General features: G+C 33.1%; 3 protein-coding genes across 6 annotated transcripts; 1 reads left to right on the forward strand and 2 right to left on the reverse strand.

Moving 5' to 3' along the window:
• Window positions 1–1535: 1535 nt before the first annotated feature.
• LOC143178217 (sodium/bile acid cotransporter 7) lies at window positions 1536–4829 on the forward strand. Of its 3 annotated transcripts, none has more exons than XM_076376758.1 (7): window positions 1536–1739; window positions 2491–2648; window positions 2730–2956; window positions 3033–3176; window positions 3247–3496; window positions 3654–3928; window positions 4690–4829. In XM_076376758.1, the coding sequence occupies exons 2-6, from the start codon at window positions 2513–2515 to the stop codon at window positions 3896–3898; spliced, it is 1002 nt and encodes a 333-aa protein (XP_076232873.1). In that variant the 5' UTR covers window positions 1536–1739; window positions 2491–2512; the 3' UTR covers window positions 3899–3928; window positions 4690–4829. The 3 variants fall into 3 exon arrangements, with proteins under 3 accessions (XP_076232873.1, XP_076232868.1, XP_076232880.1); XM_076376753.1 differs by lacking the exon at window positions 1536–1739 and adding an exon at window positions 2214–2350; XM_076376765.1 differs by lacking the exons at window positions 1536–1739; window positions 3033–3176 and adding an exon at window positions 2214–2350.
• A 627-nt stretch (window positions 4830–5456) lies between these two features.
• Window positions 5457–10747, reverse strand: Swm (Zinc finger protein swm). Of its 2 annotated transcripts, none has more exons than XM_076376738.1 (10): window positions 10580–10747; window positions 9510–9628; window positions 9134–9431; window positions 8892–9053; window positions 8446–8804; window positions 7819–8067; window positions 7220–7732; window positions 6076–6890; window positions 5738–5992; window positions 5457–5595 (listed from the first exon to the last, which is right to left on the reverse strand). In XM_076376738.1, exons 1-10 carry the CDS (start codon window positions 10636–10638, stop codon window positions 5515–5517), a joined length of 2910 nt encoding a protein of 969 aa, XP_076232853.1. In that variant the 5' UTR covers window positions 10639–10747; the 3' UTR covers window positions 5457–5514. The 2 variants fall into 2 exon arrangements, with proteins under 2 accessions (XP_076232853.1, XP_076232859.1); XM_076376744.1 differs by having other exon boundaries at window positions 5465–5595; window positions 5703–5992.
• Window positions 10748–11551: 804 nt separating this feature from the next.
• LOC143177337 (excitatory amino acid transporter 3) lies at window positions 11552–13655 on the reverse strand. The gene is made up of 9 exons (XM_076375215.1): window positions 13418–13655; window positions 13168–13345; window positions 13035–13077; window positions 12898–12934; window positions 12647–12830; window positions 12342–12575; window positions 12084–12275; window positions 11862–11996; window positions 11552–11747 (listed from the first exon to the last, which is right to left on the reverse strand). The coding sequence occupies exons 1-9, from the start codon at window positions 13653–13655 to the stop codon at window positions 11606–11608; spliced, it is 1383 nt and encodes a 460-aa protein (XP_076231330.1). The 3' UTR covers window positions 11552–11605.
• Between the last annotated feature and the right edge of the window lie 241 nt (window positions 13656–13896).

Below are 13896 nucleotides of genomic sequence, written 5' to 3' on the forward strand. Positions count from 1 at the left end.
ATACAATAGAGTAGCTCTTAAAAATCACATGTGATTGAGAGAATAACTCTTCGAACGTAAAAAGTTTTAAGTTTAAATTATTTTTATATTATTTTTTGTAGTCCTATTGTCTTTGGCATGCTCTGGTATTATACAATTGGTATTATACAATTTTCTCTCGTGTTTTTATTATATATATATACACATATTGAATGAGTACTGGTGTATAATAATCCGCGTTTCTAGCGTAGATGGTACTATCAATTAGGTGTTTCTTATTTTATTCACTAATATAAAATTCGCAAAAAAGCCAATTACTTCGTTATCAAATATATGTTCAATTTAAAAGTATTACAACAAATTTTTCACATTTGCCAGATTATTATTGAACTTTTCTACTTCACTTTTTGTTTTGCAACATGTTCTCGATCAGGAATGACTAGGAATAATGGTTTATTACAATGTAGTGAATCTAAAGTTCTGTATCATATGAATACATTAAATGAAATATCGTTTTTCGTCGGGTTGCTAATAAAAAAGATCAAAGACATTGTACCTTAATATAACATTCTCGTGTCACTGAGCATGCTAATATGTGATCTTTTTATACCTACGTTACTCGAGACATTTCAATATTTATATTAAAGAGGGTATTATAGCATGTATGTAATGCTTTGCATTACTATTTATACAAATTGAAAGAAAGATTTGGTGTTAAAAAGAGAGATCTGTTTTCATATCATTAAACATTTTCATTGTAGTTTGCGTTACAAACTACTTGTCCCTTTTTACTTGCCATATAGATTCGATCTTTAGAGAAGGTCCACTGAAAATTGTCTGTTAACGTTGCCGAAAAGTGTTGAAGGTAATGCGATCGAATGTTAATTCTTTCGAGTCTTGTAACTTATGTGTAACTTCGTTTACAAACCAATGTTATGTATTTAGTCATAGTCCGCGCTATATGTATAAAAGTTACGAAGTTTTGTAAGAAAAGAAGATGTGAATAATTGATAAAAGGAGCAGTTTAAGCTCCTAAATGTGTTTGCCAGGGAGGGTGGACCCCGACTTATGGCAGCAAGGTGTGTGGTAATGTGCCACATTTACAAGCACTGTGAACTGTTGTTTCATTAATCTTATTATTAATATTATTATATTATATTATTAATATTATTATAATAAATGATAATTAACAAACTGACTTTCTTTAATTCATTTTCACATTTTTCAGGAAACGCATATGTAGAAGATCTAAATAGCCAAGCATAAAGTTCTATCAATAGGACTTGAACAGTGTAATAATTAATTTCAATATTTGGCTCAACTTATTTATATCTGAGTTCTAATTCCAAATTTTAAGAAAGAGTATGAAAATTATTTATATTGATAATTCTGCTATCTTAAAGAGTATAATTTTATGAAAATCTCGTAGGGAATTTAATATCTTAAAGACTTTATTAAATATCTGTTTATATCTTCATAAACGAAAATCTATAAATGCATATGGCCACGTTAGAAGGATCACCCTATATAGAAGTACAATGCAGTAAAGCACGACGCGTTGCTCGTATCTTGTATCTAAACACTTGAGCATCAAATGCAACAGTCTTTGAAACAGTCGACAATTTGTATACGATAGCTAATTGTTCTTCATATGTTTGAAACATTTTCGAAAAAATGTTGATAAATTGTGACGAAAGTGAAACCATTTATTTTTCATAAAATTTTCAAAATTGAACATCAATTAGTGTACATGAGAACGTGTAAATACATATACATGTAATAATTAAATTTTAACACATGCAGTTATATTCGATTTGCACAAGGCACTGTTCTTAATAAAATCACAAAAAAGTGTTGATTTTAATTTCACTTGTTTGTGATTAGTGATAAGGCTGAGTAATAATTCTATTTGAACACATGCAATTTTATACATTATAAATTATAATGTTAGATATTTTTCACATCTTATCACATTAAGAATTTTATAAGCAAGGCTTCAACTTAGATGCATTTTTCCTTGGATTGATATTTAATTTTTTTCTACGACTATTAAATAACATACTCTTACAAATTATAGCAGCAAGCTATTATAGAATAGAATAGTTTCTATGAGAATGATTCTAGGTACTCACGAATCTCATTATAGTATCATAGATATTAAGATATGCTTGTTTTACGTAATTACATATTTATACATTTTAAGCATGTTGAAATAGGAGTATTTAGATATATAGTATTTCATCCAAGCGTGCACGCACAAAATGTTTTAAAGGAGACAATGCATGAAACTTTCCTACAGAAGAGCCAGAAAAAAATGCTACATTGGCTGTCTTTGCTCATAGGCAGATACACTCTAAGTTTCAGAAAAATGGTTCGAACCTTCTTTACTATTATTAATACTTTTTCATTGTATAAATCAAATCTTCTTTCTATTTACATTGTTATTTAAATTCCAATATTATTGCTTTTGAAGTAGCTTCAATTTTATAAGTAATATTTTAATTATTACAGACATGCATTAAACTAAATAATAATGTATCTAAAATATATACCAGAGGTTCAACGAAAAAAAAAGCAAAATGAACTTTTATATAGATATGGGTATTTTTTAATAATGCTCCTATGCATGGTATTTGCAACTGTTAAACCACACCTGGGTAAAACAAATGGTATTTGTAACAAAATGATGCTTCTGTAATTACATTTCCACTTCTTTTTGAATTTTACTAATTTAATATTCTATATTGCAGGCCTTTTAAATGGAAATATCATCATTCGATATTTTGCTGTGCCTTTAACATATTTAGAAGCAGGGTTATTATGTGATCCAAAGACATTATATTCTACATTAAGCAATGGCTACTTGCTAGTATTTACAATGACTTTTATATATATATTAATGCCTTTTCTGATGAGAGTTGGAGTATGTTTGCTGACTTATGCAAATGTCAACGTATGGCTGTTAAAAGGAATGGAAGTAAGCAAAGATAAACATGCTTTCAACCCAGTAAAACTATAAATTATAAGTATTTCTATTCATTCTTCTCTTTAAGGTACTTTACTGCATGCCACCACCATTCAATACAAGTATTGTTCTATGTCGATTGGCACAAGCAGATTTATCAACCAGCATTGTCATAACTTTAGTTTCTCATTTTGGAGGACTATTTATATCTCCTATATTACTCTACTTTGTGGTAAATAATATGTTTCTGTAATATTACAAACATTCTTTACATACATCTGTTACTTTGTTTTTGTTAACAGTTAGGTGCATCTACACCTCCTCTGGTTGGTGTAAATGTTAAAGAAACGATTTACAGTACAATTATACCATTACTCATTGGTATTGCGATTCAAACTTACATTCTAAAGTATGACTTTTGCTTTAAAATTAAGTCACCATGGTTTTCTCAAGGATTATTATTAGCCACAGCGTATCACTGGTTCTGCGATGCTGTCTCAGTAGATGCATCATCTTTGCAGGCCACTGATATATTATTATGTGTATTAATTGGTAAGTGTTTCATTATTGTCCTATGTAACTAACTAAATGTTAAAGTCACGTCTGAACGTCTATATGGCAATATTATTGCACATATGTGTTTAAGTGTGTCGAAGGATTAGTATGCGCATGGTTCTTCTCAATGGTATTAGTATTTTTTATGTTCAAGCTTGCGTGGGACAACTGTTTGTTAGCTGCTTATGTTGGATTTTGTGCTCTCGGTGGTTCCCTCGGAACATCTTACTAGCTGCACTTTTTACAAGTACTCACAAGTCAGTTGGTCTTGGCAGCTGGGTTTTACGTGGTGCTTATCATGGTTCAGCTCATGGTCCAGCAGTGAATTTACCATTGTCCATCTTACCAGTCGCACAAGTACTTTTAGGTAGTTTATTAGCTAGTTGGCTGTCTCCATAATGGTGTTATATGGACAATTCAAACACAATTGTATGTATTTGAGATTATTTTCGGCTTTTAATTGCATGTACGTTTTACATGATTTTTATTTAATATGAATTATTTTCTTTATGTACATGAGTGTTGTTGAAAAGTGACATCAAAAATGTATTATTTGTTAAAATAACAATAGCTCTAAAATATTGTACAATGTTTCAGTAAATGTGATCAATATTTTAGTAAACAAATTATTCAAGTATACTTAAAACTTTGATAAAAAATATACTGAAATATATTGATATTTCTTGAATTTTATTTATTAAAGTAATATTGAAATATATAACAAAAAATTAGTATAGTGTATTAGCTTTTTCTAAGATACATTTCGCTTACGTGACACTCAAATTCGATATTTTCGAAATTTTGTACACTATAATACAGTTGCCTTAGTACCTTAGTGTTCAAATTAAAAAGTAAAAAAGATTTCTTAATCTAATACAAGATTTAGACTGCAATTTGCATAGCAAATTATTGTAAATAATTTATAACAGTTCATAAGGATTGGAATACTTAACGAAATATTGGGTAGGAGTTTACTCAAAATTAATTTCAAAATGTATCAAATAAGTTTATTCATGTTATAACGAAATGCCAAAGGCGTTGAAACATAGTCTGAGATTTTCTTTTTTCTAATATTCGCGTTAAATGTATACGAGTTTTCATTTTTTTTTTTATTGCAGAATTTAATACTTACCTTGAAAACTAATCTTAAGAAGATTTATATAACAATTATATATTATTTTTTCTTTCAGTATATATTGAAACAACTATGTAAAATTATGCACGAATAAGATTTTTTCGATTCTAAATCAACTTAATTTCATTGACATTTGATAAAAGGAAATCATCATGACAATTATACATTACACTGTACATCATTACAGGAACAATCTTTAAATAGTACATCAAGTGAAAGTAAAAAAAGAAAGAAAAACCAATTACACTACTTCGAAGCGTTATACGCTATAATCTTATGTAGTAATTATATAATAAATTGTATTTGTATCTTACAAGTTATAAATATAGTTTCCTCACTTTCGATTGTAAAATTTCTGAAAATTATAAGTATCTACTTATTCTAAAAGTCAGCCTACTGTTTATATCAATAGGTATATCTCGAATGAAATAACAAGAGACGACGAATTCACAGTTCTACACACGAAAGAAAAGGACTTTGATGAATTCAGAATAAGATAGTTTCCCATACAAAACATAGCGATTTTATTCTACAAATAATGGGATAGATTTGGTTAGTTTTTTTTTTGTTGCTGGAAACTTGCATATCAGTTTTCTATATTTCTGTGACGCGCGAATTTCGCACGGTATATAATGCTTTTTTATACCGTCATAATGCGCACACGCATATATTTAATAATATTAACAAATAGTGTAACACTCATGATAACGTGACCGAGCTCGTAACCTGATTCTTTCGTGAAAATCATGGCATTTGATGCATCAAACGACGGTGCAGCAGTGGCGCAGGTGCTGAGCCTATATTGATTCGCCCAGATCATCACACAGTCATTGTAGTAGTAGCTGGTACCGAATTTTTGTCACGAGTAACGCTTGCGCTGCTATCGCCGCCAGCTACGTGATTCACCATCCTCGTCTTCCTCTTCTTCATTTTCTTCGAGCAGTAGTGCTTCTGCGTTGCCCTGTTACAAATTAATTTCATTGCATATAGAAGAGAAAAAACTTTATCTACTTCGAATGAAGTAACATGTAGACAGTTCTATAAATGGAGATTTCCTAATTAACTTACATTTTAATTAATTAAATATTTGAATGATAACTCACTTCTAAATCAATTTCTTCATCAGTAGTGGTCGGTGCTTGTTCGGAACGCGAAGAAAGTTGCATAGAGGCATTTGTGTTACTACCACCACCGCCACGGTGTAAGTGATGTCCAGAAACCCATGTTATAGATAATAATCTATCTTGAAATGTGCGTCCCTTTACTAAAGCCACCTCAGCCTCTTTCCTGGATTTAAAATTAATCACAATCGAAGGCGTAGCATCATCTACTATTTGATTTACTATTTCTCCAAATTGCTAAAATTAAATATGTGAATTAATTTTAACAAGTAATACAAAGATATATACAAGAAGAAATATACGTATCTGTAGATTCTTACTTGAAAATGCGCTAAAACTTCAGCCTTTTCTTCAGTTTCGTAACCAGAGACTAGAAGACTCGTCGGTCTGTGATCCACCGAGACATGGGCAAAACTACCTCTACCACGGCCTCTATATGATAATGCATGGGTGCCTCGTACAACTCTACTGGATCTTGTACCTCTACCAACGGTCGGACCTGCATTTAAACCCAATGCAGCAGCCTGAGCTCGTAACTCGTTTAATCTCTTTTGTAACTCTCCAGCATCTTGTCCCTCCTGTTGTGCAGTCATTAAATCTAATTCTGCGTCTAAAATCTCTTTCTGAGTTTGTTCTCTAGATTTCGTTTGCGATTTATTTCCACCGATTTGTCCATTTGCAGCCAGATCCTTGCGCAAATTGTCAATAGATTGTTGCAAATTTTTTATCGTCGCCATTATCGCATCCTTCTGTTCAGGATTCTTCTCCGCCTTCTCGATCAAAGCTCGAATTTCTATTAAATGCTTGTCCAATAGCTCTTGTTTCCTCTTGCGTAAGTCGGCGGTTAATTTTATCGCCTCTTTACGCTTCTCCTCTTGTTTCTTTTTTAACGTTTCCTTAGCAGCTAATATCTCTTGTGTCTTTTTTATTGCGAGAACTTTATCCTCTCGTGTAGGAACGGTCGTGGTAGTGGTGGTAGTTGTCGTGGTAGTGGTGGTTTTTGGCGATGTTGGGACCACACTTTGCGTAACTTGCTCTTCGGTGGAACGACGAGTTGGAATATATTCGTTTTCCTCGGTTTTCGCTGGTGTAGTAATAGCGGCTCCCAATCGTTCTTTTACAGAAGGACGACATCCTGAATACAATGAAGCATTAAATAAAGTATTTAACTTTTACTAAAATAACTTACTAATATTATAAATACTAATTTAATCCTCTGTGGACACACTAGGTTAATTTTGCCTGCAGTGAACTATGATTTTTTTGTAAACTTCTTCTGAATTTTTATTTTTCCTAATTAATCCTACAAACATTTGACTCAAGTAGCGATTGTACATTAAAAAAGACTTTGATTTTTTGAAAGCTTAGAACAGTAAAAATCTAGTCGCGGACAAAATGGACCCAGCGTACCCACGAAAGTTGTGAAAATCAAGTGCGCTCATGAAGTGTTAATACACAACTTACCAGGAGGTACGTTTTCAATAGCACCACCAGCTGCATTATTGTTAACATTATGCCAAAACACTTTGATAAATCTATTATTCAACACAGCCTCTGTACTTCTGTATGCAGCCTTTGCTTCAGCTGGTAGCTGGAAGGTAACCAACGCTCCCTCAGGGTCTCCGCCGAAGTTCACTTGGATATTTACAATTTTACCAAATTTCGAAAAGTGATTATTCAATTGCGTTATGTTGTTCAGGCTACGTGGAACCTTTTTCAGTTCCAGAGAACAATTCGCTGGATTATGTACGACTCGTTGCTTTGGTCCAAGACGGTTAAAGTCAAACGCTTGTTTGCGTTTCAGTGGATTCGTTTGCGTATGTGTTATTTCAGATGAATTTGTATGAGGAATTACTGGCACACTAATGAGTTCTCTTTGACCCCTCCCGTAAAGTCCAGGCCCAGGTGGAGGGTGTCTTCCCCATGGCATTCGGGGCTCCATGCTCGGTGCGTCTGGGTTATACTCAGCGAAAGCATCTGTAAACATTCGTTAGATATTCAGATATCTATTTCATACTGCTTTTTACAATATAAAAAAGTCTAAATTTCTATATAACACTTACCCATGTTAGAATGATGTTGATTTCGTAAATGGGGTGGAGGTAAACTTGCTAAAGGAAGGTGTTGCGGTGGGGCATTTCCATTAGGTCCTGGAGGAGGCTCCGGTACTGCGGATACAGGTACAGTTCCTGGTGCTTGAGCACTATGGGGACCAAAGGTCAAAACGCGACTTAAAGCTACATCTTCTAATACGACTGGGTCCGTGCCGTGGTCGTAAGGGCACAGATCACCTCTCATGCAATACCCTTTTTCTGTAATCACAAAATTTCATCTTAGAAATCTAGAAATTTCTAATTCTAAAGCTATGTCTACACCATGGTTGCCAGCTGGTAATCTAGGTCTACACTGAGGCAATTACGAGCAACTTTTTACTGTTGTTCCATGTAGCTTGAAAAGTCGTCGCTTTTTCCCAAGTGTTTCCCTAGGTTTTTCGTGTTTCTGTTGCCAGCAACAAATGTTGCCGCTTGTTGCCCGTTTCCAATCGGTGAACAAAATGTTTCTATAAGTTGCTGTTCCTTGGAAACATTGTACAACATGCAGCAACAAGAGGCGACAAAATGTTTCTCGTTGTTGTCGCCGTGTAGACATAGCTTAACAAGTGAAGAGGTAATTATTTGAAAAATACAAACCATCGAAATCTCTGCACCTTCTTTTTGCTTGGAAACCTGGTTGGTTATTTGGAACACTAGAAGCAACAGCCACTACGCTCTGAATTGATTGACTAGTAGTAGATAACCTCATGTCTACGTCTCCGTGATTACTATCCTGCGTCGGAGTACCACCACCAGGACTTCCTTCGATTCTGTCTGTTCTGTCTACCTCCATCCTTTCGGAACGATCTACCTTCTTACGATCTAATGATCTTGATCTCGATCTCGACCGAAGAGGCGTCGGAGATCTGTTCCTAAATCGAGCTCTGTGGTCTCGATTATCAGGACCATCTCGTATTCTTGGTCGTATCGGTGACGTGCTACGACTTCTGCTCCGCCTGTACAAAAGATAACAATTTTTAAGTAAAAATAGAAAGTTAATGAATCGAAATACTCGATGATTAAACACAGAATTTTTTATGTACCTTCTATCATGCCGTCTTGTATTTGGTGGCGACTCATTTCTCCATGGTCGACTCCTATCACGTTCTCGATCACGGCGAATATGTTCCCTGCTCCTGGACCTACGCCTGTCTCTTTCCCATGAACGTGAACGTGACCTTGTTCTAGACCTCATTCGACCACTTCTAAAATATATAAAGATTGCATATTAAAAAAGTGTAATAAGAAGGTATTCTACTCACTTCACAAATTTCAATAAACTTACCGACTTCGGGAACGTTTCTCTTTTTCTTTGTCCACTTTTTCAGAATCTGATTTCCTAGTTTCGCGCTTACCAATTGCCATAGGCGCAGATCCATTTATCTGAAGAGGAGCAGGAGGATTTGTGTTTATAGTAGTAATTGGAATTGTACTTTCTGTTACTTTTTCTGGCGCTAATGCAGGCGGTGGTGGATTTACACCTGGTGGTGTCCCACCACCATCTGGATCACTTTTTGCAGGTGGAAGTATATATTCTTGAGTCTCTAACGTTTTGAATAGTAGTTCCACAAAATTTTTTGTTTCTATAAAAAAAGTAAGATTAAAGAGTTAATTTATAGCCTGTGCAATCAACATTATTTTGGAGAGGAATTTAAGAATACCTTGTTGCAAAAATACATCAAGCTGTTCAACCATTCCACCTCTTAATTCTTCCAGGGTTTTGTCTTTCTTAACGAGAGCGTATACATATTTTGCTAATGCAGCAGGATCTGCGTCGCAGCTATAAAAATAAATAAACAAATATTGTATTAACAATTATAAAATTAGTTTAGAAATTTATGTCGTTTCTCATTGTATCCATCACCAGATTACAATAAAATTACACAAGTATTTAATGTCTTGCACCAAAGACTGTAATTTATTTTTTGATCATATATACATACATAAAAAATTTTAATAAGCTCCTAATGCTCAAAATAATAATGTATTAAAGCATGCAATGATTATTCTCTGTTACTTAATTGAAGGTACAAAAATAAACATACTCAATGAAATCAACACAAATAAAAATGTGCTCAGAATCAATAAAAAAAACAATACATATAAGTTTCAACAGGAGGGTATACAATATTTTCATACATTTCCATTTATTTGGTGCACGTTTCCTTTACGCATATTCAGCAACAGACATTAAACTGTTTACATGGGAGTTTCTCATTAAACAAGACTCATTATGCAATATAATTCTTTAACAGAGAAAAGAAGATTTGCCTTCAATTAACCATAACTGTCAACAAATCACTATACAATCAACTATCATATTCTCAAGTTATCTGTGCAGGAGGGGTATCAAATGAGCCACAACATTCTATTGTGATATTCAACGAGATCATGACTGAATCAAACGTTACGAAACATAATGCGGCAAGCTCAAATATTCTATCGCTCAATTATGCCGAATGCATTCCCTGCAATTATATACGAGAAAATACATCGTGAGATGGTCGGCATATTGTTGTTTCGTTGGTTGTTAGCGAGAAGCATGATAAATCCGGCAAATCGGTACCGTCTCCGCGACGATCTATCGTGGATCATTGGAAGGCAGAGGAGGCTGATATACGTAAATATAAATCTGCATGGGGTGTAAAGCATAGCACATGTACGGCCATTTACAACATCAAATGCATACACATACACCTAAAACTGTGGTCGGGCAAGCTGGCCTACTTACAGTGGCTCCAAGACGGCCGTGAGCCACGCCTTGAATTGATCTGGATTCTCTATAATCATTTTCAGTGAGTACGCGACGAAAAACACATGGAACTGTTCAAAGACACGCGTTAATTGCACGATTCCTGGGCGGGAATAAGTACTCTCCTAAGTAAAGACAGTCGCCATTCTGAAATCTCACTCCTATACAAGCAGCGTTCACATAGATAGACACCACGTTTCTAGAAAATGTCACGGGAGTCGCTGCAGGAGGATATCAGAAAAGTTAGGTTACGGTCTTACAATAAAGATTATATAGAGAGAACATCTTTTGTTTTCCAGGACTTTTATCGGTAAAAATTTATGCAAATCAACATGGCGGCTCTAATAATGGCATTGTTTAAAGGTTTTTCATCCAGGCTTATTTGTAAGAACGTTATAAACGAATATATTTTATTTACTGCATTTATCATTTATGAAGACTCATTTTAAAAGCTAAAGGAAATCTTGGAAACTTTGGGAAAACTAACCTACAAAAAATATACTACAGTTGGCCTGTAAGCCTGTCTCAATCAAGATAATTAAGAAAACGATTTGAATTGATTGAATTGCAACGGAAATAAAATAATCACGTTTTCTATTCTGTATATGTTTTAGTTCAAGATCATGCTGCAATGCAGTGAACATAGCCGCAAGTCCGCAGTTTTGTGAACTCTCCTTAAGGGTAAGAATTTGAATGAGTTTAAGAACACTTGAGAAATGGTTATATTAATTTTTTCAGTTGTCAGTATATCGAAATCTAAGTTTCACAGACTGTTCATTGCCAGTTTAAATTTTTTCAATATTATAAGTGTTCGCGCCATGGAGTAATGCATTTTGTGGAGTGCAGCTTGTAATTACTTGGAGTTTAATAAATTTGCTGAAGTGAGAAGGAGTTTTATCTGCAAACGTGAGTAATTTAATATCTATTCTTTATTATTATATGCAACGCGTGTAATGATTTTCGTTATTGTTTGAATTTGAATGAATTAAAGGAATGATACTTAATTTAACGTATCACATCTGCAATTCTCGAAGTTAATCTTATTTCTTCTGGTATAAAATTCTGTTCATTTTTTTCGTCATAATGAGCTATTATACCAGCACCTAGCGCGTCAGCTATAATGTTCATAGTGGTTCGAAAACGATCTCTGAAAAGTAATAACATATTAAATTAGTTGGAATATTAGATTCCTTTTTGTGACACTGTGTATTAGTACTCGTAATTTCGAGCGTTTCTAATAAATATGCTAATAGATACGTACACAAACCAGTCAATAGCAATAATCAATGAGACATCTTCTGCTGGGATTCCCACAGAATTCAACACCATTATTAACATTACGTAGCCACCACTGGGTAAACCAGCTGCACCAATGCATGACACAGTGCATGTAATGCTATCAATTTTTGCATAATATAAATATAGATTCATAATAGTAAATTATAAACAAATTTAGATAGATAAAGTTTGTTATAAGACAGACCTAATTATTATGATCCTAAATAATGAAAAATTCAGACCATGTAATTGAATTATAAAGATTGCACCTACGCTTTCGTACAGTGCTATACCATCCATATTTATTGTAGCTCCAATTGGGACAATAAATTTAGTTATCTTAGAAGGAATTCCAATGCGTTCCAAGCATGAAATTGTTACTGGAACTGTAGCTGTACTGAAGTATAAATTTTGTATGTTTCAAGAAGTCTAATTTAAGTTGTATATTCTTTTTATCAATTACCTGGATGATGTACCAAATGCAGTGGCAAATGCTGGTCCCAGTTTTAACATAACTTTATATGGTGATTTGCGGGTGCATATATAATATACCAGAGGAAGTAATATGAAACCTTGTATAATTAAACCACTGAATACAGTTAAAACATAGATTCCCAATCGTTTCATTATACCACTAAAGTCTTCTACCTCCATAATTTTGGCAGAAATAAGAAACAATACACTTACTGGTACTATCCTGCATGATACAAATAATTGTCAAACTAAATTCATTAATTTTCTTCCACATGTTTAATGTGTTATACTTACATTATTACCCAACTCATGATTTTCATTACTGCTTCTGACAGAGAATGAAAGAAGTTTTTTAGTGGCTCTCCTTTTACACCTAGATTTCCTATTGCTAAACCCAGAGTTAAACTAAAAATTACTAAGCCTAAGACATTTGTTCCGGGTGAATTTGTATGATCTATTTCCCACATATGTATTGGTACTAAAAGAAAAAAATGTTAATTTATTGTATTCATCATTAAATTTATTCTGTTACTGTTCTAACTTACTTGATTCATTCTCTGGGTTTTTTAATACAGTCTGATACTAAAACAGTGTTTTACACATTCTTCTTATTGTTTGAATACGAATTCTAACTGTTATCGAGTGTAAAGTATAAGAATAGAGATAGAAACAATTTTGTTACCTGATTTAAGCATGCATTTATAATGTTCTCAGGTATTAAATTGCTAGTATTTAAAAAAAGAAAGAGGATCAGTTAGTATAATTTCGAAGTAAGCTTTTATTAATAATGCATCTATATATTATGAATAAAATACCGAAGTAGGTCTAATGTTGTATCTACTGTCATAAAATATTTGGTTGTATTATGTGATACAACATTTTCAGTTTTGAGTAATTCTCCAGGTTTTATTGTTTGGACAAGTATAACACTTAATATTATTCCAAGAGTTGTTGTTGTTGCATAATAATACAGTGCCATTAATCCAATATGACCTATAGATCCAAAGATACAAAACTAAATAGGTAGAAATTATTATTGAGTATTTTCAATTGTTTTGACTTTACCTGATTTTTGCAAATTGCAAGTTGCACTCACAATGCTAGATGTTACTAAAGGTAATATTAAACAGTTTACCAGTCTCATAAATAGTTCTCCAGGAAATTTGAGATACATTATATTTCGTTCGCTCCATGGTTGACTAGTAGTAGTTTTAAGAATGAAACCCACTATAATTCCAGCACATACACCAATAATTGTTCCTACTATTACTTTTTGTTTTAAGATATTTCTGAATACATTCATGGTGTATTGATTTAATAATTTTTGTTGCAATTAAAAGTAAAATGTTTTATATACAACAAAAGTAAATATACTGTAGACTCTGTTTATCTTCTTATGCACATAGGTAGGAGTTGCGCAAAATTTCAGTGTATTTTATAGATATAATAGATAAGAATTCTTATCTTACAGATTGATAAAAGATAGAACACTATATTTTCTTAGATTTTTCTTTTCTTTGTATATATTTGCATAAATTCTTAAG

The sequence above is a fragment of the Calliopsis andreniformis genome, chromosome 1, assembly GCF_051401765.1.
Source record: "Calliopsis andreniformis isolate RMS-2024a chromosome 1, iyCalAndr_principal, whole genome shotgun sequence".
In the NCBI taxonomy this organism is placed as follows: Eukaryota; Metazoa; Arthropoda; class Insecta; order Hymenoptera; family Andrenidae; genus Calliopsis; species Calliopsis andreniformis.